Below are 26,565 nucleotides of genomic sequence, written 5' to 3'. Positions count from 1 at the left end.
AAAAGTGATCCCAGGATAACTGACCTGCAATTAACTTGAGGTAAAACTGAAACTCAAATTTATCCTCAGCCACAATTTTAAATGCTGAACTACTTGACTGAACAGCAAAAATCACCTGTAGAAATAATCTCAAAAAAATCTGAACACTTTTTCAGCAGTTTGATGCAGTTATTAACATGATTCCTTCCTCTTCCATATGCGTTGCTTTTCACAGCAATGTTACTAGGTATGTTATTTTTGGAGACCTATAATAAATAAAAATAGCTGGTTAGTTCAAACATTATAAGCTTCCATCTCTCCCCCTCCCCCAAGATTGACACTTCTACTTTAACATTAGCGTTGTTTCAATTAACCCATCCTCTAAAAGGATGATTACCCACACCTTACACCTACTCATTCTTTTGCTTCTGGGGCTACTAAAGATACTAACTTAAAACAACTTTCTGCTCAAGATTTGTCAGCAGTGTTTGAGTATGAAGCAAACGTTAAACATTGTGAAATTTTACATCTGTTCCATTTTCTTCTCACTACTATGTTTTGTTAGTCATCAAGAAATCTGAGAAAATACCTTACTTCCACATTTTACTCTACTTTGATTGATCACCAGATTTCATTAGTTTAAAGAGAGCTTCAACATAACATACTGCTAACCAGCAACAGAATCTTTTCTAAATGGATCATGTCAAAGGCAGTAAAAAAAAACAAAAATCAAGACCCCACAATAAGCAACACAAGTCAATCTTTATTGAAAACTGAAGTATTAATACATAACAATTCTTGTTACAATAAACGTGCTTTTAAGAATTTAAATCTGAGCTCATCTACTCATTGAATTGCATAAAAATAAAAAAAAGTATGAATTTTCACAATTGAACTGGCTCAGAATGGAATCTCCACTCTTTGTGTTGATGCAATAGTTCAATGCAGGAGTGAGTGATGCCTTAAAACTTATCTTGGAAGACAACATTGACCTAAACTTAAAAAAAAAAAGTACCAATACAACTGTTCGTAAGACAGTTTTAAAAAAAGTCATAAAAAGGAAACCTGTGTCTATTTCATAACAAACATGAAGAACTATTACTGGGGCCTCTTGTACTTCCATTGCATGCACTCACTTTTCCAAGTCTTAGACTTGAGGGCAGCCAATAATAGCATTACAATTAAAAAAAAAAAAAAGAACACAACACTAACAAATCCATTCTACTTATAACAAGTCTGTACAGCAGCCAGCTAAAAAAGCTTTCCCAGTTTGCCTGCTAAGTGCCCAAAAGTCACAACAGTTTCGAAAAGTCATGTTTACTTTCTTGATGTTGAAACTTCAGAGCCCATAAATTGTTTAGATCTTTTTTTATTTTTTAAATCACAAATGGACCCTTACGACCTCTGGAATTAGATGTTTAAGTGTTGTATTCAACATACAAAAGAAAAGGTTTCCTCTTCCCCAGATAAACGCTGTTCCTCTTCCCTCTCTTCCCTCTGCAAAACACACCTTACTTTCTCTCAACATGCCCCCTAAACAGAGGTGCACACAGACTGCTGAAAGAGTCCTCACCACTTCTGAAAGATCTTTATCCTTTGTGAGACTTGATACACAAAACAATTCTAACTTTGCTGCAGTTGTTCCTTTTAATTAGCATTTACCTCATCAAATCTTAGGATTTCTGCAAGAAGCTTAGAGTTGATATAGTATTAGAAAGCTAACACTTTATAGGAGAAACAACCTTAATGAGCTTAAATCTTCATGTCTTTTGAACAAGTGTTCACAAACATTTCAACATCAGGATTAATCGATTGCTTTTGATCCTCTGCAACTGCTAAGGTCAGCCAGTGACACCTGCTGGAGAAGACCAGACATGGATCAAACCTATTTCCTACCAGCTACAGCACAAACCACATCCTGGGCAACTGCAAATTGCAATTTCACAACTACAGCGTCCATCTGCCCTCTTTCCCCCGAGTTCCAGCTGAAGCATTACTATTTTTCATGTTCCAAACACGGGACTTTCACATACATGGTATTCACTATTCTCTAGTATGACTTTAAGCCTAGAGTTAAGTGGTGGTATCGGATTGCTGTGCTTACCTATTCAAGCAAAAATATGTTCTAAACCCAAATTAACAGTGTATAATACTGTGCTTAAGCACTGGGGAGTGATTCCAAGCTAACTCTGACCATTTCTTGCTCAGATACCTTAAGTGGCTGCTACCCAAGTAGAAGTGAAGCCTGAACACCCCATGAAGAGTAGTCAACGTTGAGTACCCTGGTATACAACTCTGTACCATGAAATATCCTCAGACAACACTAAGACATTGTGGTACTTACAGTTTCTTTTGGTTTTTTTTTTCCTCCAGTGGATGAAGTGATATGAGGAAGGACTTCAACTACAATAAAGGTGGTTTGTTTTTTTTTTTTTCCATCTATCACTGCATCTAAGCATTTAACTTGCATAGTACACTCAAAAAGAAGCTTTCATCAACAGCATTCCTGTATGTCTCCTAGAAACTTCAAACAGGAGATGGTTACAACAAGCATAGGCAAGATCTAGTAGTAAGCTCTCTGTTCTCCTTCTTATCGTTTGGTTAATAACCACCACACCACAGACTAGGGCTACAAGTTGTAGGTGCCAATTACTAGCTATTTTTATTTTGCTGCTGCTACATTTAAAAGACATTTTCATCAGTTATTACTGACATAGGGAATACCTCAGTCTTTAAAAAATACTTTATCTAAATTCAACACCTGAAATTTGAATTAAAAAAACCAAAACACTACCTTGGACTTCTCTCTGTTATTGCTGCAAGTTATCTTCAGTTCCAGGTTTAAAGTAGTACTTTTTTTTAATCATATAAAGCTGCCATAAGAGTTTTTTGTTTTGTTTTTTAAAGAGAAGCTTGATCTGAAATGTCTCTACTGCACTAGCTCTTTTCATTTTCCACAGAGCTCTAGTGCAAACACATACTGCGTATTTATTTATAAAGGAATTCTAAATAGGGAATGTTATATAAAAAGCAGGAGAGAATGTTTCATAAGACCCTCACTGTGTAAACGCCTATTTAACGATGTACAATTTCCCCCGCCGCACTTTTATATCCATGCTTTCTACTATTTGCAACAAAATACCATTAAGATAGTTATATATACACATATTCCCCTCCCATTCCCCCCACCCGGCCCCCCGCACTGTGCTTTTGGTTAATTCCCATATCAAACTACTGGAGACATGCTCCACCCTCCCAGTAGATTGTAACTGATCAAAACTGGGAGGTGTGGTACCTTTTTAAAAAAAGGTAAAGTTTCCCCCTTGTGGATGAATCCCGTAATGCAACTTAGAAAAAAAAGTGCTCAAGTAAGTGAGACTGCCTAAATGTTATGGAATATTATACAGAGACCACTTCCAAGATGACATTTAGGAATCTGAAGTTAGAGCAAACATACAGGATGTTATATTAATTCCTTAGCTATTTATCTAATGCAGCACTCATGAAAAGTTCTCTCCTATGATTTTCAAAGCTTTAATTTATAGGGTGATGAGACAGGAGACAGCAAAGCTTTGAGCTTGTTCTTTATAGCTTCTCCCCAATATAGCACTGGTTCACACCTCAACTTTGTTAAAATCATGCTAAGACAACAAAAATGTCACACTCTACTAACTAAACTGAACAAATGGCCTGTATTAATGTTCACTGTACTCTCCGGCACACCTGACTAATCAAAGCTGCAAACCTACAACACAAATGGAATTGTTAAACAGACTTGACCAAAGCAGTACAGATTCAAATGGGTTGTCTGGGGGTAATTTTCCGCTCCATATAAAAACATATGGAAGTCCCTAAGCTGCTGTAAGTGCTCATGAGTAAGGTTTAAAGTACTTATTTCAACAACATCATTTATGTTAAAGGCATTAGAAATAAGGGGGCTGTCCACTGGCAGTCATTCTTGCAAAATAATCCTAAATTTTATAAAACAAAAGGAAAAAAAGTTAAAAAAAATAATGGAGAGAGTGCTTACTGTAAAAAATAAAGTTACTGAAGGCTCTACCCACCAACGGATTATCCGGTTCACAAGCATCCCACCAGGGCAAAGTACTGGAATGGAAGCATTAAATCAGCACTGATGTTACCCTGATGTACCCATCAAGTCTGTAGAGGAGCAGAACACCCCAGAAAAAATTAACTAGATACAGAACTTATAAAAAAAATAAAAAAATCATTTCTGAATGGAAACTAAGCTACAGGAACAATACAGCCTGACATACCTCTGTGTAAACGCTTAGTAGGGAATAACATTTTATAACCATTTACTGCATAATTTATTGCAGGCAGAATGTCTCCAAAAAAAAAAAATCGCATCTTTCCGGAATCATAAGCAGGTTTAAGAAAAACCTTAATTTCATGTGCAACATTCAAATTAAAAAATTTAAAATCTTCCCCATAAGAATTTTGGAATACAAATGGGTTCTAAGGCTAGCCCTTTATCACCACAGCATTTTTTGAGGTACTTTTTAAAAAAATTGAAATTGCAAGAAAGAATATCAGAAATGACTCATTGCAATGAAATTGCTAATCTGCAGTCAGTCTTGTTTTACGTGCTTCCAAGTGCAATTTAGGAAGTAAAAAAAAAAACCCACTAAGAAAATACATCAAAACGCTGTAACCACTGAATGGCTCCTACTTCAATAACAAATATTTTCAGGAAAAAAATGAACTATCTGAAACCTCTATATTCTGGTAGCCCTATTACAGCATATCTACGGTCCATACTGCAAGTAGCTAACAAGGAAGTTGTGTTAAAATGATTTGTTCCCCTTTAACATACTCATCACGCACACAAGCTTTCCTTGGGACAACATGCAGCTGAACTCCTCCTGTTTGTAGTAGAAAGATCTAGCATTTCTTAAATTTCAGGAAAGCAAGCTGGGTCAACTGCACATAAGTTTTCAACTGACTACAACATTGTTTAGGAAAAACAACACAGATTTCCTGAATTGAGAACTAAAAGAAAGTGTTTTTCTATCAGCCTGTGTGGCAGTCTCACTTTAACACATCTTGCATCATATGAAAGATAGTACTGGATATGTATCTCCCCAGGACATGCAATTTGTTATGCAGGTGATGTCACCTCCTACTATTCCCAATAGCAAGTTTTGCCTCAAGGAAGTTTGCTTTATTTACTGGCACACACAGCATTACCTTTATCATTTCATTCTGATCCTTAAGAACATTTGTATAACACTGAATTCATATAATGAAAGTGAAAAGGTATGAAGTAAACGAATTGTGTGTGGGATTTCTACAGTTTTTCCAGCTTTTTTTTCTAGTCACTCCAATTTAGTAGTTGAATTTGAAAAGAATATATCACTAAAAAAAAAAGTGCCCCTTTTAAACTGGCAATTCCATCAACCCCAAAAAGGTTGAAGCACTATCTAATGTATCTTATGGTGGTCTACAAAGAAACTCACTTTCATGATTCTACCTTTTCAGACCCTGCATACATTACAACAGTGCATTAGTGATACAAGTTGTAAAATACTTCTCGGTTCCTTTGGATTTGCATACGATGGTTTTTGCATCAGTCACTGCAGGTAGATTGAGCAAGCTTTGTTTTTGTGTTTTAACATGCATTTGACTAGATATGGATCAGAATAAACTTATACTCCCTTTTTATCATTATAATTAGCTAAAAAATTGCAAGACAGTCCACAAAACAGGATTTGCTTTAAGACTAACTGCTGGAGTTCCAAGATGTAAGATATGCAGCACTGGAAAATCTTCAGTGATCAGGAATTAGTAGTGTTTAGCCAAGTGTTGAAAGCATTCAGAAGAAAAGTCCTGGTTGGAGGCATGAGGGCTTCAGCACCAACTTTTAAACCTCAATTTCTTGATTGCATATCTCCCATCTTCAACCCTATATTAATAAAGAAAGCAGGAAAGATGCTCAATTATATGAAATACTATTTAAGTGTGGTAAAACATTCCAGCATCGCATGCACCACAGTCATAACACACAACAGAAATTAAGTATTACATTAGTGCTACCCCAGTGATTATCCACTAGAATCTATAGGCTTCTAGGTTAAGAAGTCATTACATTTATTTTCTCCCATCGTTTTCATTACAGCTTTCTACTGTCCTTAATAGTTTTGTCTAAGTAGAAGGCGTAATATTAAGAAGTTGTTTTATGTCCAATTAAATTACCAGCAGTCATTAGTTTAGACACAGAGAAACTCTTACTTTTTATACTCATGTAATAAGACATTCTTTGATGAAACAAGCTTTTGTGTGAAACATTTCAGCATACTGCTATATAGCATCACAGCGAAGTGGAACAATGACCTTAACTACTAACTCGAAGGGCAGTCACTTCACAGAATCACAGAACGTTAGGAATTAGAAGGGACAGTGACAGATCATCTAGTACAATCCCCCTGCTGGAGCAGGAACACCTGGATCACATCACACAGGAACGCATCCAGCTGCTCACCAGGACCCCCAGGTCCCTTTCCCTTTTGCTGCTCTCCAGCAGGGCAGTCCCCAACTTATACTGGTGTCTGGGGTTGTTCTTGCCCAGATGCAGGGCTCTACACTTGCCCTCATTATATATCATTACACATCTCCCCGCCCAATTCTCCAACCTGTCGAGGTCCCGCTGGATGGCAGCACAGTCATAAAACTAAAAAAACAAACCATAAACTAAACTGATTACAAGTGAAAATTTCTAGTTCAACTTGGTCTGACAAGTACTTGATTTCAAATTAAGCTGTTGTCTGTTTACACTCAAGGAAACAGGAGCAAATATGAGGATCCCCAAAACATTAAGCTTGGTGTCAGTTTGACACACATTACATTCCCCAAATCCCACCTTATAGCAGATTTCAAAGTTAGTTTCCTTTGCTCAAAACCCATGGTCTAACTTATGGTCCGTACCAAAACTAATCTTTCCGTGGTGACTGCAAGAAGCGTGAGCTGAAGCGTAATGCGAACAGGGTGAGTATATGAAATTAACTCAAGATTACCTATTTGTTTCAGCAGCTTGTGGGAAAGACTCACATTCACAGCAAGGCAAAACATCTATCTTGCCTTACATATTTAGCCAATCCCTAATAAATGACCAAGTCACGCATATTGCTCTGTTCAGAGATCACAGTACTGCTGAATTTGGCAATTACCAAAGAACCAAAAATATTAAAATACATGGGTCTAAATGCATTCAGAAACGCAAACTTGAGGCTCATCGTTTTGTATTCCACAATCATGCAGCATGAAAATCTAGGTAGTTTCCTAAGATACAGACCACTGAAGAAGTCCCACTAGCTTTCCCTCTTTTGCGAAAACAGTATTACATAAGCAAAAATTTGTGCATTCTAACTCTATTAAAATACTGCAGAAGTACCCCAGATTGCTTACCTTCTGAAAAATCTCCCCAAAAGAACTGCAGTGCTGGTATTTACTAATAAATAAAAATAATAAGGATTAAATGCTTTCAGTCAAAATCAATAACTTACACTGACTGCCGGGATGATCACCACTGTGGGGGCACATAACTATAGGTTGGTGTGCCTGGAGCCCGGTATGTGGGCATAGTAACTGGATGAGGGGCTACTGGAGTTGGGGAATGAGTTGTCAACAAAGTACCTAGGATGAAGAGAACATTTTTTTTTTCAGTAAGCACAAATTCTAGTACAGGAAAAAAAAATACAAGCAGAGTTAATTAAAAAAATATAGCTTGCTCATCTTCTGATTTAAAATTATCAGCATCATTTTCCTTCAAATCCTCTTCCTTCAAATCAATCTTCCTTCAAATATTTAAGCACAACAATCATTTTGATATTTAGTCCAATGCAAAGATACTCATTACTCCAAAACAGCTCTAGCAGAAACCCTGCAACATAAGCATATTGTTCACTGGAAAACTTTTTCCCACAGTAAGCTTTACATGCCAAAAGAATACTTGATAGTAGAGATAACTTGACTGAAAAATCAGAATAAATTAGGTCGTCGTCTACATTAGTACAGAAACAGGTTTTTACAGACTACGGGGGTTCAGAAACAGTCTGAGATAACCAGGATCTTAACAGCCTTACTCTGTAGTGCTTTGTAAGAAGAGTAACAAACACCTGGGATAAGCCTGCCCACATGCAAAACTGAAACAAACTCTAATTTAGTTTGTGACACACTGCTTCCCTTGATTTGAGATTCCTCAAATTAAATAAGTTTGATAAGGCCAGAATCTGAAAACAAACTCATGGTGCCCATTTTTTAAATGACTGAATTGCATGTCATTTGAGTGAATGTGGACATTTCTTGGTGAGTTGAAAAGCACTGAGTAACAAAGCACAACACCCCCTCAGTGAAGAAGCACAGAAGAGTCTAGATATTGGTTAAAAAATATCTTCTCCAAAGCGCTAGAGCTAAAAGAATGTGGCATTAGGCAGTAGGCATCCCTAACCATTGCCTATCACAGAGGACCCGCATGCAGTGCAAACACAATGTTATATTTCAACATACAAAGAAGATCAGTGAAGTAAGGGTAGGCTGAGAACATTGTGTTTTGCTCAGCCTTTTAGAGGTTGCTGTCTTCTACTAGGTACAAAGAAGAAGAAATCAGACTCTACACATCGACGACCAGCAAAGGATGCAAGAAGATGTGAAATTCCATACATACGTAAAGAACAACCCTATTACCATAATACTAATATCAGAAATAATAGTAATATCCCCATCCTTAAGAGGTGGTCAAAATATCACTGGACAAGTAAGCAACCTGATCAAGCAGGACCCAGTTTGAAGACACTGGCCTGGACGACCTACAGAAGTCCCTTCTAATCTCAGCAATTTTATGGTTCTGTGTAGCATGTCTCTGGCATCACATTTTTGTAATGCAGCAATGTTCTGCCTCAACTGAAGGACAGCTTCATCAAGAAAACACTAGAGTTTTAAGTCCACATACCTGCTGACATTGCCATAGTAGTCCCAGCCACCATCCCCATAGTCACACCATTTCCTCTCGGTGGCGGAATAGGAGCAGGATACATAGTTGCTGGCATGCCATTAGGCTGCACAACTGTGGTGTGGTGAATTACGTGGGGTGGTGCTGCATATAAAGGCTGCGTGTAGTAAGTGCCTTGCTGTTGAGAAAAAAATAAATTAAGCAATTATTGTGTATCTGGTGAGGAAAATAAGTGTTATCTTTTTTCAAGAATGTATCAAAACACAAAAGCTTTATTCAAAAAAAAAAAAACAAAACAATAGATTTACAGAGTAGAAGCTAGAATACTTATTTCAGCTATTCCAATTCCGTTTCACTTGCAAAATTAGTAACATTTAGTCCCTTGTTTTAAGGCATTACTGCAACATTCAATAGCAGAGAACGAACTAAGCTTTCCAATCCTGACTGCACCTTCTGCAGTAAGGTCTCATTCTTCATTCATTCTCTTTGTTTCACATCTTTTCATATATTAATCCGTAACAGAACTCATTCTTTCACAACTATTTATTCAACTTGTTTCAATTAAAAAACCAAAGGTTTTTAACAAATCCAAATACACTAAGCAAACTGGATAAACCCTGTTAGATGCTCATTAATCCCTTTCAACTACTGTGCATGTGCCAAGCAAAATTTCCTCTACAGAAAAAAGCACCTACTCTTCTCCTAACAGTGTTTTGTTGAAGTGTCTTTATTCTATCATTTCTAGTAGTTCAACACTTTGCCTGTTGAAACAGTCTCAACAATTTTCAGTAGTTTTTAAACAGATTTGTTAACTCCTTGAATCGTAACAAGAGTCTTCCTAAAAAAAGATTAGTGTAAACCTATGACAATTTTTGACAAAATGAAGTCATGATGCGGTAGTTAAAACTTCCAGCACTCATTTTTAAAACTACTGAATCTAGTCTCTCTTCAAGAACTTAACATTTCATCAGTGAGCACAGAGCAACCGTCACATAAGAAGGAACATAAAGGTGGTGTAACCGTCACTTAAGACGGAACACCGAATTACTGCATTAAAAATCCTCACCGTTGTCAACTGAAAATTCTCTCCAATCATGAAGGAATGAAATGCAAAGTAAAGTTCACAGTTCAACCAGGCATTACAACGTAAACAAAACACTATCCAAACAGACATAAGACAGTTTTTGTTTTTTTTTTTAGGTTTTGTTCATTTACCTGTGCATATGGATTCTGCTGTGGATAGGCACTTCGAACTGGGTACACAGCAGTCTGATAGGGATTCGGTGACGAAGAATATGGTGGGACTGCACCACTAGTAGGCGAACAAGATACTTTATATGGGGTGCCTGGTGTATAACCTGAAACAAAGGTAAATCTGCATTAAAAATACGAAAAACAAGTGTCAGTACACTGCTTGTGAAGTCGGGGGTAAAAATTTTCTTAATTTATGAACTCCTTAACTTTCACGTGAGTACTCAGTAGCCTAGTCTCAATACTCACACACAAGTTATATCTTCTATACAGTACTAGTAGCACTCTGTTTGTAACACTCGACTGTCTCAACTAAGAATGCAGAGCTACTGTATTTTTGCACCAACTTGCTTTTCAAATCACTGGATATAGGATAAAAAATGTGGATTTGGATTTTAGCAGTAGCATTATTGTTAAACACTTGGATTCAGCGTAACAGAGAGCATTTCTCTACAGAAGGATCTGGCATGTGTTAAGGTCAGACAAGTTCTCAACACACCCCAAGTTGTACTGGCAGATGATAATGGGTGGCTAACATGCATTTACCTTCTGTAGAACATGAAACAGCACCAGAATAACAATATCAAATACCAGAATTTTGTAAAGAGCCCAAGATGGCTCTTCTCTCTGAAAAGAGAACTGGGACACAATCTTTAACATCCACTTCAACTAACCTCAACCCGTATTTGCTTTCTGATATCTTCTCAACTAGCTAAGATAAGTATGAAAGACCATACCATTAAAATATAAACACTAATTCACTGCAGCTGCAAATTAGACTTCAAAGGCACTTGAGTATCTTTAAATCTACTTTTGGTATATTTCGGATACAGACATACCCTTAATAATCACTTAAAATTAATTTTATACATTACAGTAAGATGACAGATGCCATCAGAATGATTTTTATCACTCCTATTAGAAAGGCCCTAGAGTCAGTCTGTGTTGTACATGTCAAGAGCTGCTCAATTTTCACAGGGATAAGTAGCAACTGCTGGCTCATACCCTACCTAAATACAGGTGGTTTTTCTGTAACTCCTTCAGCCCTCATCAGAGGCACTGTCTCCAGATAACAGATGTCAGGGCCTGATGAAGGATGGAGGATAGCTGTGAAAAGCACCGCTGCTGTCACAATATGCTGCACGTTACTATCCCAAGATTACACCATGATTTAATGGCCAGAACGGGAATACAAATATGTTAGCAGCAGCATCCAGTGGTAATGACATTTATGATAGTAAACAAGAGCCCTGGCCTCTTCCAAGAAAGTGCCTGTGCTATGCTGAAAAGATCACAGAATCAGGATCACAAGATCTCAGGTCTCATGCAGGCCCACCCTACCAGAAAACGCAACATGCACAGAAGAGATTTCTATTTACTTGGAATTGTACTAACCAGTACTAGGACAACACAAAGAAGAAATACCACTTGCTAATTACAGAAAAAAAAAATGAGACTACCAGAACAGAGAGTAGGTCAGCTTTAAAAACTGTGTCTGGGATCTGCTGGCTTCAACACAGAGAACAGATCAGAAGCCACACAGCATACACACTACACTCATATCTGTGTCGTGAAAAAAAGAGTCTGTGCAGACAGCATGATCGCAGGTGACCTTCATTCTTTTTGCAGAAGTCAAAATGCTGAACACAAAGCATCACTACTGAACTACAGCTACACTACAGTCAAGCCACTCTCATTCTGAAAACCCTCCAAAACACCTGTACAGGCAGTTTAACTTTCATTATTCTTACAAAGTGGTACAAGGGTATTCCGCCTTCCCACTTCATTTTTTTCTCCCTTTCAGGGACCAGAGATCTTAAAAGTAAAACACATGGTTATACAAATACACAGAAATTTAAGACAGACACCTGTAAAAACAGAAAGTACGCTTTCTGAACAGCAACGACATGGCACATTCAAATGTTATTGCATGTTGTGAAACAAGAGCCTTGATTCTGCAAACAAGCAGTTACGTAAGAAAAATTAAGAAACAAATCCCAGCTGTTAGGACAAAGAACTGAAAGCTGTTATCCACCTTAATTAGGTCTCCACATTTTGAACTTCAGTTTATCATTTGAAGAGTAGCTAAGAATTAAAACTATTCTTAGCTCTGAAATAAAAGCTTATTTTCTATTCAACAACCACAATAAAAACGCTAATAGTATTAACTTTTTGCACATCTTTATTCCTTTTCCATACAAGTGAAAAATTTCTTAATCTTCCTCTGGTATATAGCACAAGATCTATTCTAACACTAGTCAGTGCAAACTAATCTTACAAAACAATTATTTCTAACAAGTCAACAATCCTCCCCAGGAAGATTCAGAATCAGTGATTCAAGAAGTAGCTGTAATTTCTTCCTCCCCTTATAGGATCACAGAATCATCAGGGTTGGAAAAGCCCTCCAAGATCATCTGGTCCAATGACCCCACCATCACCAATGTCATCCACTGAACCCTGTCCCCAAGCACCACGTCCAACCTTTCCTTGAACACCCCCAGGGACGGTGACGCCACCACCTCCCTGGGGAACCCGTCCCAACGCCTGACTGCTCTTTCTGAGAAGAAATGTCTCCTCATTTCCAACCTGAACCTCCCCTGGCACAACCTGAGGCCATTCCCTCTGGTCCTATCACTGGTTACCTGTGAGAAGAGGCCGACCCCCAGCTCCCCACAGCTTCCTTTCAGGCAGTTGCAGAGATCAGTGAGGTCTCCCCTGAGCCTCCTCTTCTCCAGACCAAACACCCCCAGTTCCCTCAGCCGCTCCTCACAGGACTTGTGTCCCAGGCCCTTCACCAGCTTCGTAGCCCTGCTCTGGACACGCTCCAGGGCCTCGATGTCCTTCTTGTAGTGAGGGGCCCAAAGCTGAACCCAGCACTCGAGGTGCGGCCTCACCAGAGCAGAGCACAGGGGGACGATCACCTCCCTGGCCCTGCTGGCTGCACTATTCCTGACACAGCCAGGATGCCGCTGGCCTTCTTGGCCACCTGGGCACACCGCCGGCTCGTGGTCAGGCGAGCATCAATCAGCACCCCCAGAGCCTTTTCCTCTGCACAGCTTTCCAGCCACTCTGCTCCAAGCCTGTAGCGCTGCAGTGTCACCTGCAAACTTACTGAGGGTGCGCTCGCTTCCCTCGTCCAAGTCATCAATAAAGATATTAAAGAGCCTGGGCCCCAACACTGACCCCTGGGGAACACCACTGGTGACCAGTTGCCAGCTGGATTTCACTCCGCTCACCACCACTCTCTGGGCCTGGCCGCCCAGCCCGTTTTTAACCCAGCACAGAGTGTGCCTGTCCAAGCCATGAGCTGCCAGCTCCATTCGAAAGCAAAAACTGCAAGAGGATTTGCGAACTGCAACCAGTAATAAGACTGCAACTGCCTTCATTTATGATCAAAAATCACAGCTGATCATCAGCATAGCTATAGGAATCATGATGATATATACAACGGAGCACAGAAGGCAAAAGCACATCACTAAGTTTATCTCAACTGTGAAATGAAAATAATACAGACTGGTAATAAAAGCCCACACAAGGTTTTGATTCTCATGCTAACAGGTATGTCCCCAATGGGAACTGCTCTCCCCTGAACTCTACTCCTGAAAAGTTAAGCAATCCAGTGCACACGCAATCAAGTATCTCTAGATCTGATACTTGCACACGGGCAATACCCTATCCAAAGGGCAGATTTTTTTTTTTAATTACTCGAGCTTACAACACCTATCTGCTTTCCTCCCTTAAATTTGTGATTGAAGACAAGCCGAAACCAGTTCTGCACTTGCCTTGCCTCTATGCAAAAAAAAATGGACACATGGATTGTACTAACAAAAATAAGAAGGCTCTGCAGACAGACCTTTCAGATTACTTACTCTCTCTTGCCCTCAGTAATTGCTGCCCCACCCTTGTACGAAATCAAAACAGCAACTTACAGCCTGCAAAGAGATGAGTTTCTACGGACTAACATCAGTCCTCCTTGTCATACAGAGTCTGACTGTAAATAAATAAATTCTGTTTTCCTTTGTGGAGTACAACAACCATGTTTTCCTTCACCACAAGGTATCCTGGACTCGAAGGTACAGTTGAGAGCGAGATTAAGATTCAGGACTTACTGGAGTCTCCTGGTAGTTAATGAAATGCCACACATTACAAACACTGAGTTTCAATACTGCTAGCAGACTTCCACAACGTAAATTTCACAGTGTTAAGTAGCATCCTTTCCTATTCTTGCATAAGTTATGCAAGGGCATTCAGGGCCAAATTTGGATACGTGCACGTGTTATCTCTGAAAAATTGGCATAACACACACAAGTGAAAGTTCTTGAAGATGGTCCAAATCTTTGTAACAAAGCAATGTAAGGATTTCCTTAGTACGCAATAATGCCATAGAGAATACCGTTCTATCAAATACAAGCCTCTGGTTTAGGTAGAAATTAAATAGCACCCATTTCCATTTTGTTTCAAGCATTAGCATATCAAAATCATCTTCTATTAGTGAAAACAGAACTACATGAAAAAAAAACTTAGATGAGTCTTTTCGTTCTTCCATCTCCCTTCTAGGCTCATCACGTTCCCTTTCTCTTAACTAACAAGCATGCAAGTGTAGTTACCTAAATCATTCCCCAACATCCACTACAGACAAAAGGGTTTTTAACCAGCAGCCAGGCTTTTCCAGGCTATCAGTTTGTGCAAGACAATTCTAAGATCAGAAAGAAGGCAGTAAGCTGAACGTGGAAAGAAATATGATTTAAAAAAAAAAGGATGAAAAAGAACTGGTTTTGGAAAACAACAACAAAACAAAACATTTAACAGACAAGAATCTGGAAAGAAGCAGTAGGATGCAAAGCACACAGAGTCAAGAAAGAATCAGCAAGGGGAAATGCAATGTATTTTTTAAGTATCAACCTGAAATATAGAAACAATGACTAAGAACTCAGCTTTTCCCTTCTCTGAAGGTGAAAGCAGTATGACAAGTCTTAAAACAAGATTATACTCATTTTAATTTCTCAGATGATTCCTTATGAGTCATATTTAAAATACCGTAAAACTTATCTCACAGTGTGTTATTGTTAGCACCAACAGCTTTTCCTTATTCTTGGTTCTAACAACTTCTAAACTTCAGGTTATTTTTTAGACACAACTATTACACATACCTGTTTGGAAGGTAGGATTTGCTCCAGGATACATATTAGGGGAATAGGCAGGAGCAGCCGCTGCATAGCCCATTGGGAAGCCAGCTAGAAGAAAGAACATGTCAAAGTTATTTTCTAGACTGACTGCCAAGTCTAACTACAACTTTATTCTTCCTGTACACCTTCTAATTGAGACGAGCTAGCAGATGGCCTTCAATCACACTTCTCAACTAGAATACCAGGCTCTTCTTCTCCCAGGCCACCTGAAGCTGAATGCTAGCTGAAGGGGGCAGCCAAGGAGTCACAAGTGCCATTCTCCCTTACATCACTGTTTCAGCGTACCTTGATGTTGTCCAAAAAACTCTTGTATTAGTCAGACAGCAACGTTTTGTGCAACTATACAAAATTCTCAAAGTTTTATGATCTGATGAAGAGATACATCTGGCGAAAACCTCTTTTTCACAGAAATAATGAAATCGCTCAAAGTCAGAGCAACTCTGACTTTCCAGGTTAGAGAGATCACAAGTAGAAAGTACAAAGCAACCTTAAGCAATTCAAAACACTTGCTATATTCGATCCAGATTTGTTACTACACTAAGGTATTAAGCCCACCAGTTTAAGCCCTGTACTATGACACTCAACAGTAAGTAATTCACTGGGGCAATGGCATAAATGGTAGGTAAACATTTCTACACCAGAATTCAAGAACCACTATGGCTAAACTAACATGATATACTCATCTATACTTAATATCAACACAAAGTTTTCAACATCTGCAGATATAAAGCAATGACTATGCACCTCATCACCCTCATGCTTAAAGCTGATAGTTCTAAAATGCTACTCGGATTTGAATGATTTCTATTTTCCCATAAATCCCAGAGACTTTATCAATTACTCTTAAAAAAAAAAAAAAACTTAACTTGGGACTATAAATATACATATCCTAACTTAGCTCTGTACAACGCTCTGCAAACATATCATGTCACATACAATTAGTCTTATCCATACCGACCGCCTACATTTTTGTCTTAAATTTCAAGCCTAATAACACACCCAAGTCATAACAACTTTTCAGAGTATACATAGCTTGGAAGTTTTCAAACTCACAACCTCCTAGTAAAAGGTTTTCATGCAGTTCTACACCTTACTAAACTGACGTCACATCTGCAACACCATTTGTTGTCCAAGTTTTTGGTTCTCCATCCTTTCTTCACAGGTTTAGCTCCACAAATCAGAGCACTCTGAGCTGCTCAATAAACACGTAATTTACAGGAAGTGCAACTATGCCAAAACTATGTAAACTATGCCAAAACTATGTAAACTATGTTAGGCAGCAGTTTTAATATCTAGAAAGAACTTTCATCCACATGAGAACACTTGGATATTGGTTCCTTAATACTGTAAATTCATCCAACAACCTCACATAGGTGTAGTACAATATAAACAGCCATTAAACATGCAACAGCTTTACAAACACAGTGCCTTTAAATAATACATTCCTCCTAGCAATATGCTCATTACTTTCTATTACCATGCAACCCGTGTACATTCAACCATCCTGAATGGAAAATCTGTAGTTTCTACATTAGAAGAGGCAAGAAAAGGAGACGTAGCCATGTGACAATTAAAAAAATAACCCTAAAATGCAAATCTACTTTCCATTTTACAGAATGTTTTGTGTTTATCCCATGGCCATTAAGCATGAACCAGACAGTTCAGTAAACTGCATCAGTGTAACAGGATAGAACTAATTGACGAAGCTGAATTTAAGAATCAAGTTTCTGTAAACTGACTGAATTCTGTAGGCAAGAATTTTGAGCCATCAGCTTGAAGCACAGCATTTAAGGCACTTTTATAATGACTTGACTTACATTCCGTGTTTTTCAGTTATGACAGTTTACAACCATGCAAAGACTGGCAAATACACATACAAACACACAATTACGAGTACCTGCACCAAATAAAAAAATAGTTGTTATTTAAACTGCCATTTACAAATCTGCAATAGTACATTTTCCTAAGTAAAATGAAATACTTAGATCAGACTAAATGACAACTTCAAAGCAACACGTAAATGGTTATAAGTAGAAATGAAACCCTGGTTAATGTAAATCTGCATTTAGAAAATGAATAGAGATAAAAATAACAAAGTAGTATTTCTGTGATTTGTAATAATTTTTATAACGCTAAAGAAATACTTGAAAGATCAATTTTGAATATAGAGATAAGTGTACTGTAACTGACATTCATCAGTAAACCACGGGTGCTTGCCTTACTATAAAAGTACTCTAGCCAATGTAGCTGATTAAAGACAGTTACAGAGAAGGTGACCATCCTGCAAGACATAGTTACACAGCATCAGCTCTACAATTGATTACTGCACCATTTCAGTGACTCAATAGACTTAAAAATGTTGCAGTTTTTCTCCTTATCAATACTGTAGGAAAAAAAATCAAGGAAGCTACACTAATTTGAGAAGAAAATAAAAGTACCTGAAAACCAATAAATAAAAGATACAAAAAATTAAAAGGGCTTTCTGTGACCAAGTCAACAGTAAAGAAAATTCCTTTATACACTAGTATCTAGAATGAAAAAAAATGGAAAAGGAAAAGAAGAACACCAGGACACTACCTAAGCGGAAACACAAATTTTAAAACTGCAAATAGCAGGAGGAAAATACAGTACAAAGATTATTAACATTAAAAGTGCAGAATGACTTCTAGTTCCAACAGAGACATCCACTAAATCACAGGACAACCCTCTTGTAAAAGCAATGAAGATCTACTTGGTTACAATACATAAAATCTGCGTTGAAAGATCCTCTAGCCCCTCTCAGAAAGGAATAATTCATTTACCCCACACACATTAGAAATAAAGACTCTGTCAGTCAAGAAGCACAGCATTTGAAATGCCTCACAGAGGTACACAGTCCTTCTCCTCAGCCTTCTTGGAAAGTTTTGCCTGTCCACATCTAATTATCAAACTTCTGAATTACGGGGACATCAGAAACCAAGCCTGCTCACACCAAACATTAGTAGATAGGGGGAGGGGGGGACAGGGACACACACACACACACACACACAAGTACACAGTGAAAAACCTGAAACTGACTGAGAAGCAAACAAATAATCAAGAAATACATTTATTTCTCCATTTTCAAAGCACTTTTTCTTGGTCTCTGTTTTTAAAGCCATTTTCTTGGTCTGAAGTTTGATGTTGTGCTTCGGGCAGTCATCAAGCAGATTGCATAAACAAGAATTACAGGAGAAAAAGGTTAAAAGTATAAGCCAACTAGAGGCAGAAATAGATTGATTCCTCTTCTTCCAGTGCGTAGTTATTTGAGCTCCTAAAGTAAGTTACTTTGCGAGAGATAATAAGTTAGAAATAAAACTTAAATGACTCTTGAAATCTCACTTTTTAAATTAAAACAAAAACCCTCAAACGTAACAGATTACCATACAAGCCCACTCATAAGTGACTATTTCTTGACTACAGAGAACAATATAACCCAAGTTTATTTAAAAAAAATAAAAAGTGAGTTACCTGGATAACCAATTCCTTTGGCATTTGCATAGGGAACCCCAGAAGAACCAGGGCTATACACAGGATTCATGATTTCAGTAGCTGTACAAGGAAAAAAAGAACAAAAAAAGACTTATTTACTTAAGTACAGGGAAAGTTTGAAATCTCAGCACCCAAAATGTAATTGGAAATGGAGGAAAGCGTATTGGGAGGAAGAAACAGAAGAAAAAGTAGCAATTCCACTGCTTATATCAGCATTAAAACCGTACCTACAAGTAAGACAACCATTGCAGAATTAAGTTTCAAAGCATCAGTAACTCTCACTCAGCTAGAAAATCTCTAGAATGAAACATTCCCTGTTGCAGAGGATGCTTTCAAAATATTTCCATCTCCCTAAAAGCTCCCCTGTGGCGCACAAGTCCACAACACACTGTAGGAGCTCAAACTCTCCTGGACTTCTCTATCTGTCATCTATTGTCCACCAGCCACCTACCATCTCTGGATGCTGGTTTCCTCATATTTCCCTTCTTGAGGCATCTAGCCAAGGGATACAAATACTCGTGTCTATTACTACTGGCACTCCAAGCCAGGGACTCCAGTCCTTTATCGGCACTAAATTCATCCACTGTCAGCAGCCTAAGTATTAGAGAAGTGGAACAAGACCTTCTATAATTTGACAGCTATCTCTCTCAAATTTATTTACTTTGTTTACTTGCAGAGATCTTCAGAGCATATAACATACGTGCATGGAGTCATTGCTGAATTGTGTGTTCACACACCAAAAAGGCACTTATCATTAGCATGACAGGCAGGAATAAAACCAAACCCACAGTTTTAAAACAGACCTTGTATGTACACGCCAAGGAAAGTAAAATGGCACTTAAGATGCTTCTAAAGATTTTCTAGTAAGGCTGTGTACTTCTAGGAATTACTGCATGAGAGCTCACAAGGACGCCCATCACGTGCCTCTATTAGAGTACTGTTTGCAAATACTGTTCTAAAATTTTACCAACAAAACACGTATTTTAACCCAATTATCTTCAATCCTCTGATTTTCTGCAAGTATTTACAGATTTACAGTTTCTCTCCCTGTAAGTGCCAGTTTTTCACTCCAAGTAGCCTCTGATGCCAAGACAGGAGCGCACACTGACACCGGACTTTGAGCTGCACAGTCTCACTTACAGAGCCGCGTGCTATGAATTGCGCTGTTTAACAATTTTGTAAATAAAGTTTATGAAGCAAAATAAACTTTAGAATTATGCTTTCAGCTGTTTAGTTACAGACCGTGGTATGGCAGGAGTCTGTGTTAAGTCTATCACCACGGCTGCCCCGATAAACCCACGTTAAGCGGCTGCATAAGCACAAGTAGCTTGCTTTCCAAAATGAGCAGCATTAAAATCAGCTCTATGGCAAGAGTTTTAGCAGTACCTAGTAGACAAAGGAAAAAAAATGTGCAAAATTAGGAAATTGGAAAGTAAATGCTTATGGGACGCTTCTTACCGAGTTTCACAAAAAACTCGGTCTCCACATTAAGAGAATTACAACTGTTTCTCAGACTGCCCATTAGCAATACTAACTAACTCGAATAGAATTGCTTTCATTTTTTCAGCTTCACACCAAATTACTGTATTGATAGTATTGTATCAAAATGATCCAATACATTAGTTAAAAACTAAACCACCTGCTCTTTACATTGCTTAATACCAAGAAAGTTTCCCTGGACAGTGCATTTCTATCACTGGACCAACATGAAAATGCAGTTTGACACAAATCCCTTTGGAAGTGCTCTAGAGCAAAGCAGCCTTCAAGTGCAAAGCATTATTTTCCACTGAAGCACACAAGAGTACTGAATCTGCTGTACCTTCACTAACAGGCGTATTGTGCTGGTCTAATACATCACTGTAGCAAGATTGTTCTCCCCCCTGCTTTCTTTTGCATATCATCCTTCCTAAATAAGGATTCTCATTTACTCGAAATTTTCCAGTCTGTTCCCTTGCTCTCCCTGTATCTGCATCTCATTTGCATCTTTGTTCCTCTTTCAGTGTTGAATTTGTCAGATTTTTGCCTCTGAACTTACATGGGAGGTTCAACCTTCAATCCAGTCCCAACATTTCCAAATTGGGGGATAAGTCTTAAGGGAAGTGCATAATGCCTTCCACTTAAAACTAAATAGCACTCTCTGGCAAACCCATATCCCTACAAATACCTCCCTGCAGCCCTCAGCAATTAGAAGAGAAGATGATCCTGTGAGCCTGCCACCATTCTGAATGACAAGATAAAGCAAGAAAGAAAAAAGACTGGAAAAAAAACAGCAAAAGCCTTCTGTAAATATTTGGGTAATATAACAAAACAAAAAACCAAACCAACTACTAGATGTATTAGCAGTCAGTGACTCCAAAGAACACCAGGACATGTTCCTGGGGACAACTTAAAGCCATTCAAAGCTTCAGATTTGAAGACAGTGAATAGGAATGGTCAGGCAACTCATCAGACTAGGAAGTGATGATTAAGAGAAAGGAATTCCAGCTAAGAAAGGTGGAAAAAAAAAACAAAAAAAAAAACCATGGCATTAGGAGCCTGCAAACTTTTACTGGAAAAAAAAAAAACAAACAGCAACTCAACTTCTACTTCAAATGCATCCATACCTGAAGACTTACAACTGCTCCCTCAGCCGTCAGCACAGCCGCACCATGGGCATGCACACACGCACACACACGTGCAGCTGCAGAGGTATGTGAATTTTACCACTATTGCTTTCACTCGTTATTGTTCAGCACTGAAATACAAGTAGACATCCAGCCATGTACAAAAAGTACTTACAAGTTTCTATAATGCAGACAAAACTTCAGATCCAATTGCAATTAAAAATAATTATTTTCAGGTCTTCTCTGAAGGACCCAACATGTGTAAGTATAATTATAGAGTATTACCCAGTGGTTGCAATCATCCCAACCGGACCATAATTTCACTTGGAAGAACATCTGTTATATTGAAATACGGAACCTTGCAGTCCACTCTTCCGTAATGCCTCAAGTCCACATCAAATGCTAGGGAAACTAGGATAAAGTGAACCCAAAGCAGCGTGGTTTTCAACCTTTTTGTTGGCATCCCCTCCAAAGCATTCTCATGTTAATGCCTATGTAAAGAAGCGTCTGCAGTGCATCCTCTGTATATAAATCGAACGGAGTCAACTCTCTATAAATTACCCAGTCACCTAACTCTTTCAGCTGAAGTGAAGGCAATCACATTTATTAAAGATGCTCTGACTAAAGACTTGGAAAACATGCTTGGGAAGTACAAATGCTTCACCTTCCATTCTTGCCAAAGACAAACAAACTCAGGTTTGACCAAGCCTGCTAAATCTCATCTTGGGACAGATTCCAGGACGATCACCCTCCTTTTAAATCCATGTTTCAGGAAGTTGAGCACAAAGTCCGACTGCCTCTAGCGCTCCAAACTGGAGATGCTTTTGCGTATCAGCTTTCCTGCTGCAGTCACAGTGTGTACGTTTCTATGAATTTCTGCTTTTTAAAATTAGTTTATAAAAATGCATGGAAAAAAAAACACAGACCAATCAAATACTATAAAACAAACTGCACTTTTTTTTCTAACAGACGTTTTCTTGCTACTTATTTTTAAAGTCGTGCAGAAAAAACTGTTGAAACAAGATCTACTGGTAGTCATTTTCTGCTCTTTTTGTCATAATTCCATCACAACCGTTCAATAAGAATCTCTCAAAAAAGTAACTAGCCTAAAGTACTGTGCGTCCATTAATGTTTTCATTCTCAGAAGTTAACCGGACTCACATTAAAACATTATAGTATTTAACATCTGTCCATCCTTGCATACTTTTTCAATGCTGTTTGCTATGAAACTGTACAAAGGACCCAATTTCCATGTATATACAATTCCTTATTAGGCAAAAAGTGAAATGCCTTCTTAGCAATCTTCAATTTTACCCATCTGATTTCTAGTCAAAGCTTAAAGAAGCAAAACGCAATTCCTAAAATTCCAGTTTTAATCTAAAAAAAGTCACTTCTGCTCCTAAATAACAAAGGAAACAGTTGATCACAGTCCTGCTCTTCAAAGAGCTGGCAATAATAGACTCAGTTGCACTAACGTCTGTCAAGACTTCAGCCACTGAAGTCACAGAATCACCAAATACCCTGAGTTGGAAGGGGCCCACAAGGACCACCAAGTCCAACTCCTGGCTGCACAAAGGACCACCCAAAATCCCAACCCCTATGTCTGAGAACCTTGTCCAAACACTTCTTGAACTCCAGCAGGCTCGGTGCTGTGACCCTGGGGAGCCTGTTCAGTGCCCGACCACCTCTGGGTGCAGAACCTTTCCCTAACCCCCTCTGTCCTGACCCTCCCCTGTCCCAGCTCCATGCTGTTCCCTCGGGTCCTGTCACTGTCCCCAGAGAGCAGAGCTCAGCGCCTGCCCCTCCGCTCCCCTCGTGAGGGAGCTGCAGGCCGCCATGAGGCCTCCCCTCAGCCTGCTCTGCGCCGTGCTGAACAAACCCAGGGACCTCAGCTGCTCCTCATATGTCTTCCCCTCTGGGCCCTTCCCCTGCTTTGGAGGCTTCCTTTGGCTGCTCTCTAGCAGTTTGATGTCCTTATCCTGGGGTACCCAAAACTGCACAGGGTGCTTGAGGCGAGGCTGCAGCAGGCCAAGCAGAGTGGGATGATCTGCTGTGTTCTCTTCCTACCAATTTGAGAAAGCTGAAACATCCACAAAGGGCTAACTAAGCACCAGTTCAGTGACAGCGAGCGAGCAGGACGAGCCAGTGGCAGTACAGACTAAGGTCTTCCTCTTCCAGGCTGTGGTCCTACAGTTGACACCTTTGCACAAGTTCCCAGGTGAAGAAAAAGACAAAGCTGGGAAGATCGTTTGCACGCATTCCTCCCCTGCTCCAGCTACAAGATCTTCTTTCCATATGGGAGTAAGAATGACAGACCTGCAATCGTCCTTCTGTAACTACACTTTTTTAAGACTAAAAAGGAATAAATTAAGACTTCAATCCTTTCTGATCAATAGCATTCTCATCTGTAAATCTATTCTACACGTGGTTTGGGATTTTTTTTTTATATTTAATTCTCACTTAAATACCGAATAACAGAATTGGAATAACCGTACATTAACAACAGCACTAGTTGTGCCCAGTATTAGCAAGAGCAGATGCAGTATGAGTACGTATTCAAGACACAACATAGTTAGTTCCATAGATCATTCATTAATAAAACCAAAAAACCGTACGTAAAACTCAAGATTCTGCCGGCGAACCAACTTCATTTGTATGTTACTGGCATTGTTCTAGTTTTCAAAAAAAATCCCAACATTACCAAAAGCTTTTTACTTGGAGAAAAAGCAACACCACCACGTTAACTAAGGAAAAAAACAAACCAATGGCCTAGCACTTCTTGAAGGCTGCAATTTATGTTGTTGCTATTGTACAAGAGAATGACAGTTGCCAGCTCCAATCCTTGCATCTCCAGCACAACTCTGCAACCACGTATTCAAATATTTTTGTTTGAAAGATGTGGAATAGTGCAGCTGAACTGTCAATTCAGTGAGGCTGAGAACTTAGAAGTCTGTGTATTACCAAAATTAGGGTAAGTTCAGCGATGATGAGAAGTAAATAACACTCAAACTGAAAGAGTAGAAACGCAACACACAAAGAACCATATTCATAACGTTTTGGTTAAATCTGCAAGCTCTGCTTCTTGGCAAGTTATTATCCTACAATGCATTGTCGTTTAGTGTCAGTTTATTCCGTGTTCCTTTCGGAAAGGAAATGAAGCTGTCAAAAGTTCCACAGAGAGATGGAATCTCAGAAGGCCCCGTAACTCCTCCTACTTTCTGACCTGCAAGCTGAAGTAGGTAATTACTACCACAAAAACGACACGTCGGGAGCTATGCACCACACGAGCACAGGAGTTCTACGGCACTAACAATTAGACATCTTACAATGAAATCGCATTAGAGCAGACAGAAAGTCTAGTCAAATTAGGCAGCACGCACAGGGTAACTGACCGCTCGCGAACGGCCTACATTCAGCCCTTCTCATGCCGAGAGCTGCACGCCACCGCTCGTTTCAGGGCCGCACGCTTATTTAAGGGCTGCCGCTCCCTGTGTCCCACAGCACGCGTCCCAGCAGCCGCCCGGTGCCCGCCGCGTCCCCCCGCATACCCTAAGAGACCCCGCGCCGAGCCGCGGGCCTGCCGAGCGCCTTCCTCCTTCCCCCCCCCCCGAAGGTGACAGGGCGACGGCAGGACGCGCCCCGGGGCCGGCACCCGCCGGGACCCGGCCGCCACCGCCGGGCCGGCCGCCAGCCCCCAGGCAGGGCCCGCACCTGCCGCCGGACCCCCGCAGGACCCCTCCCGCGCTCCGCCGGCCCCGAGCCCGCCCCTCGGGCCCGGGATGGCGCCGCCGGAGCGTGCGGCCCGCCCGGGTAGGCCGCCGGTGCAGGCCGCGGGGCGGGCCCGGCGCGGAGCGGCTCCGGAAGCCGCCGTCGCCGCCGCCACCCGCGGGCGCAGCGGGCCCGGCGCTGGCACTCACCGGGCTGCGGCGCTGCGTGCTGGGCCCCGGCCGGCGCGGGCTGCCTGCGGGGCGGGGCGGGGCGGGGCGGGGCGCGGCTGCGGGCGGGGCGGGGCGGGGCCGGGGGGGGGCTGTGGGGGTGCAGCGGCCGCCGGGCGGCTCCGGCTCCTCCGCGCCCGGCCGCACCGAGCAACTGCGCACCGAGCCTGCCGCGACGTCACTTCCGCGCGGGGGAGGGGCGCGCACCTCGCCGAGGGGGCGGAAGCGGCCGTCACGTGCGCGGAAGGTTCCCCCCTCCCTCCCCTCTCCTCCGGGTGCTGCCCCCGGCACGTGACGGCGGGCGCCCGCCCCCCCCCCGCAGCTACCGCCGCCATTTGGCTCCGCTCCGTGAGGGGAGCGGGGGCGGCACCGCCCGGGCTCTGTGTGGTTCCTCAGTGGTTTCCGCCGGTCCGTGGCGCTGCTCAGAACGGCTGTACCGAGCGGGGTACGGACCTGAAGCGGATTGAGCGGTGCAAGCATAAAAGTTTTTTGTGATTTTTGAGCCGGGGAGCTCTTTCACTCCCCATCTTCCAGCCGCTGGGTGAAAGTCCGCCTCCGCAACCTTCAGACCTGTTAAGTTCTGACAAGGTCATAGTTTGAACCTCAGACAAAACACTCAGATTTATCTCCAAATGTCTAGAGCTAACCTTTTTGTAAAGCACTAAGCACCTGCTGAGGACAGGACAAGGCAGCAATGTGTGCCAGGTGAATTTTGCCCAGAGACGCCTAAGCCCTGGCCAGGCAGAATTCATCTTGTCAGCCCTTAAAAACACAACGTGCAAAACCACCTGCACTCGCAGCAAAAGGCACAAGGGATAGTACCAGGAAACTTGCTGACCTTGTTCGCCCCTCCATTTATTGCCCCTTACTGATAATTCAGGCTGGCAGCAATGAAATTGCTGAGAGAAGCCTGAAGGCTGTCAAAAGGGACTTCAGGGGATCAGGGCGGTTACTGGATGGAGTGGGTGTGCTGGAGGTGTTTTCCTCCATCCCTTCAGTGGCTGGGAGGGATACTGAGCGGACCTGGAAGGCCTGGCTGATCAATACACGGCTGAGAGGCTGGTACCGTCACAGGAATTTTGTGGGTTTTTTGATCATGGGGAGGTTTACTCAGCACCTGGCCTGATGGCTGT

General features: G+C 40.7%; 1 protein-coding gene across 1 annotated transcript; it reads right to left on the bottom strand.

The window, feature by feature from the left end:
- Positions 1-722: 722 nt before the first annotated feature.
- FAM168B (family with sequence similarity 168 member B) lies at positions 723-25,539 on the bottom strand. Its single transcript, XM_083849185.1, has 7 exons — positions 25,415-25,539; positions 18,874-18,954; positions 15,349-15,432; positions 10,163-10,305; positions 8,948-9,125; positions 7,503-7,632; positions 723-5,905 (listed from the first exon to the last, which is right to left on the bottom strand). Exons 2-6 carry the CDS (start codon positions 18,941-18,943, stop codon positions 7,520-7,522), a joined length of 588 nt encoding a protein of 195 aa, XP_083705311.1. The 5' UTR covers positions 18,944-18,954; positions 25,415-25,539; the 3' UTR covers positions 723-5,905; positions 7,503-7,519.
- Positions 25,540-26,565: the final 1,026 nt, after the last annotated feature.

Source organism: Anser anser, assembly GCF_964211835.1.
Source record: "Anser anser genome assembly, chromosome: 9".
Classification (NCBI taxonomy): Eukaryota; Metazoa; Chordata; class Aves; order Anseriformes; family Anatidae; genus Anser; species Anser anser.
Note: the sequence above shows the minus strand (reverse complement) of the source record. Positions and strands in the feature narration are given on the sequence as shown.

What these genes read in the sequence shown, in the direction of transcription:
- FAM168B (XM_083849185.1), bottom strand. Translation starts at nt 18,943, where the DNA reads ATGAATCCTGTGTATAGCCCTGGTTCTTCTGGGGTTCCCTATGCAAAT. An exon ending in AAATCCTACCTTCCAAACAG is followed by an intron (nt 10,306 to 15,348) that starts GTATGTGTAATA and finishes CCTTTGTTTCAG; the next exon opens with GTTATACACCAGGCACCCCA. An exon ending in AGCAGAATCCATATGCACAG is followed by an intron (nt 9,126 to 10,162) that starts GTAAATGAACAA and finishes TTTTCTCAACAG; the next exon opens with CAAGGCACTTACTACACGCA.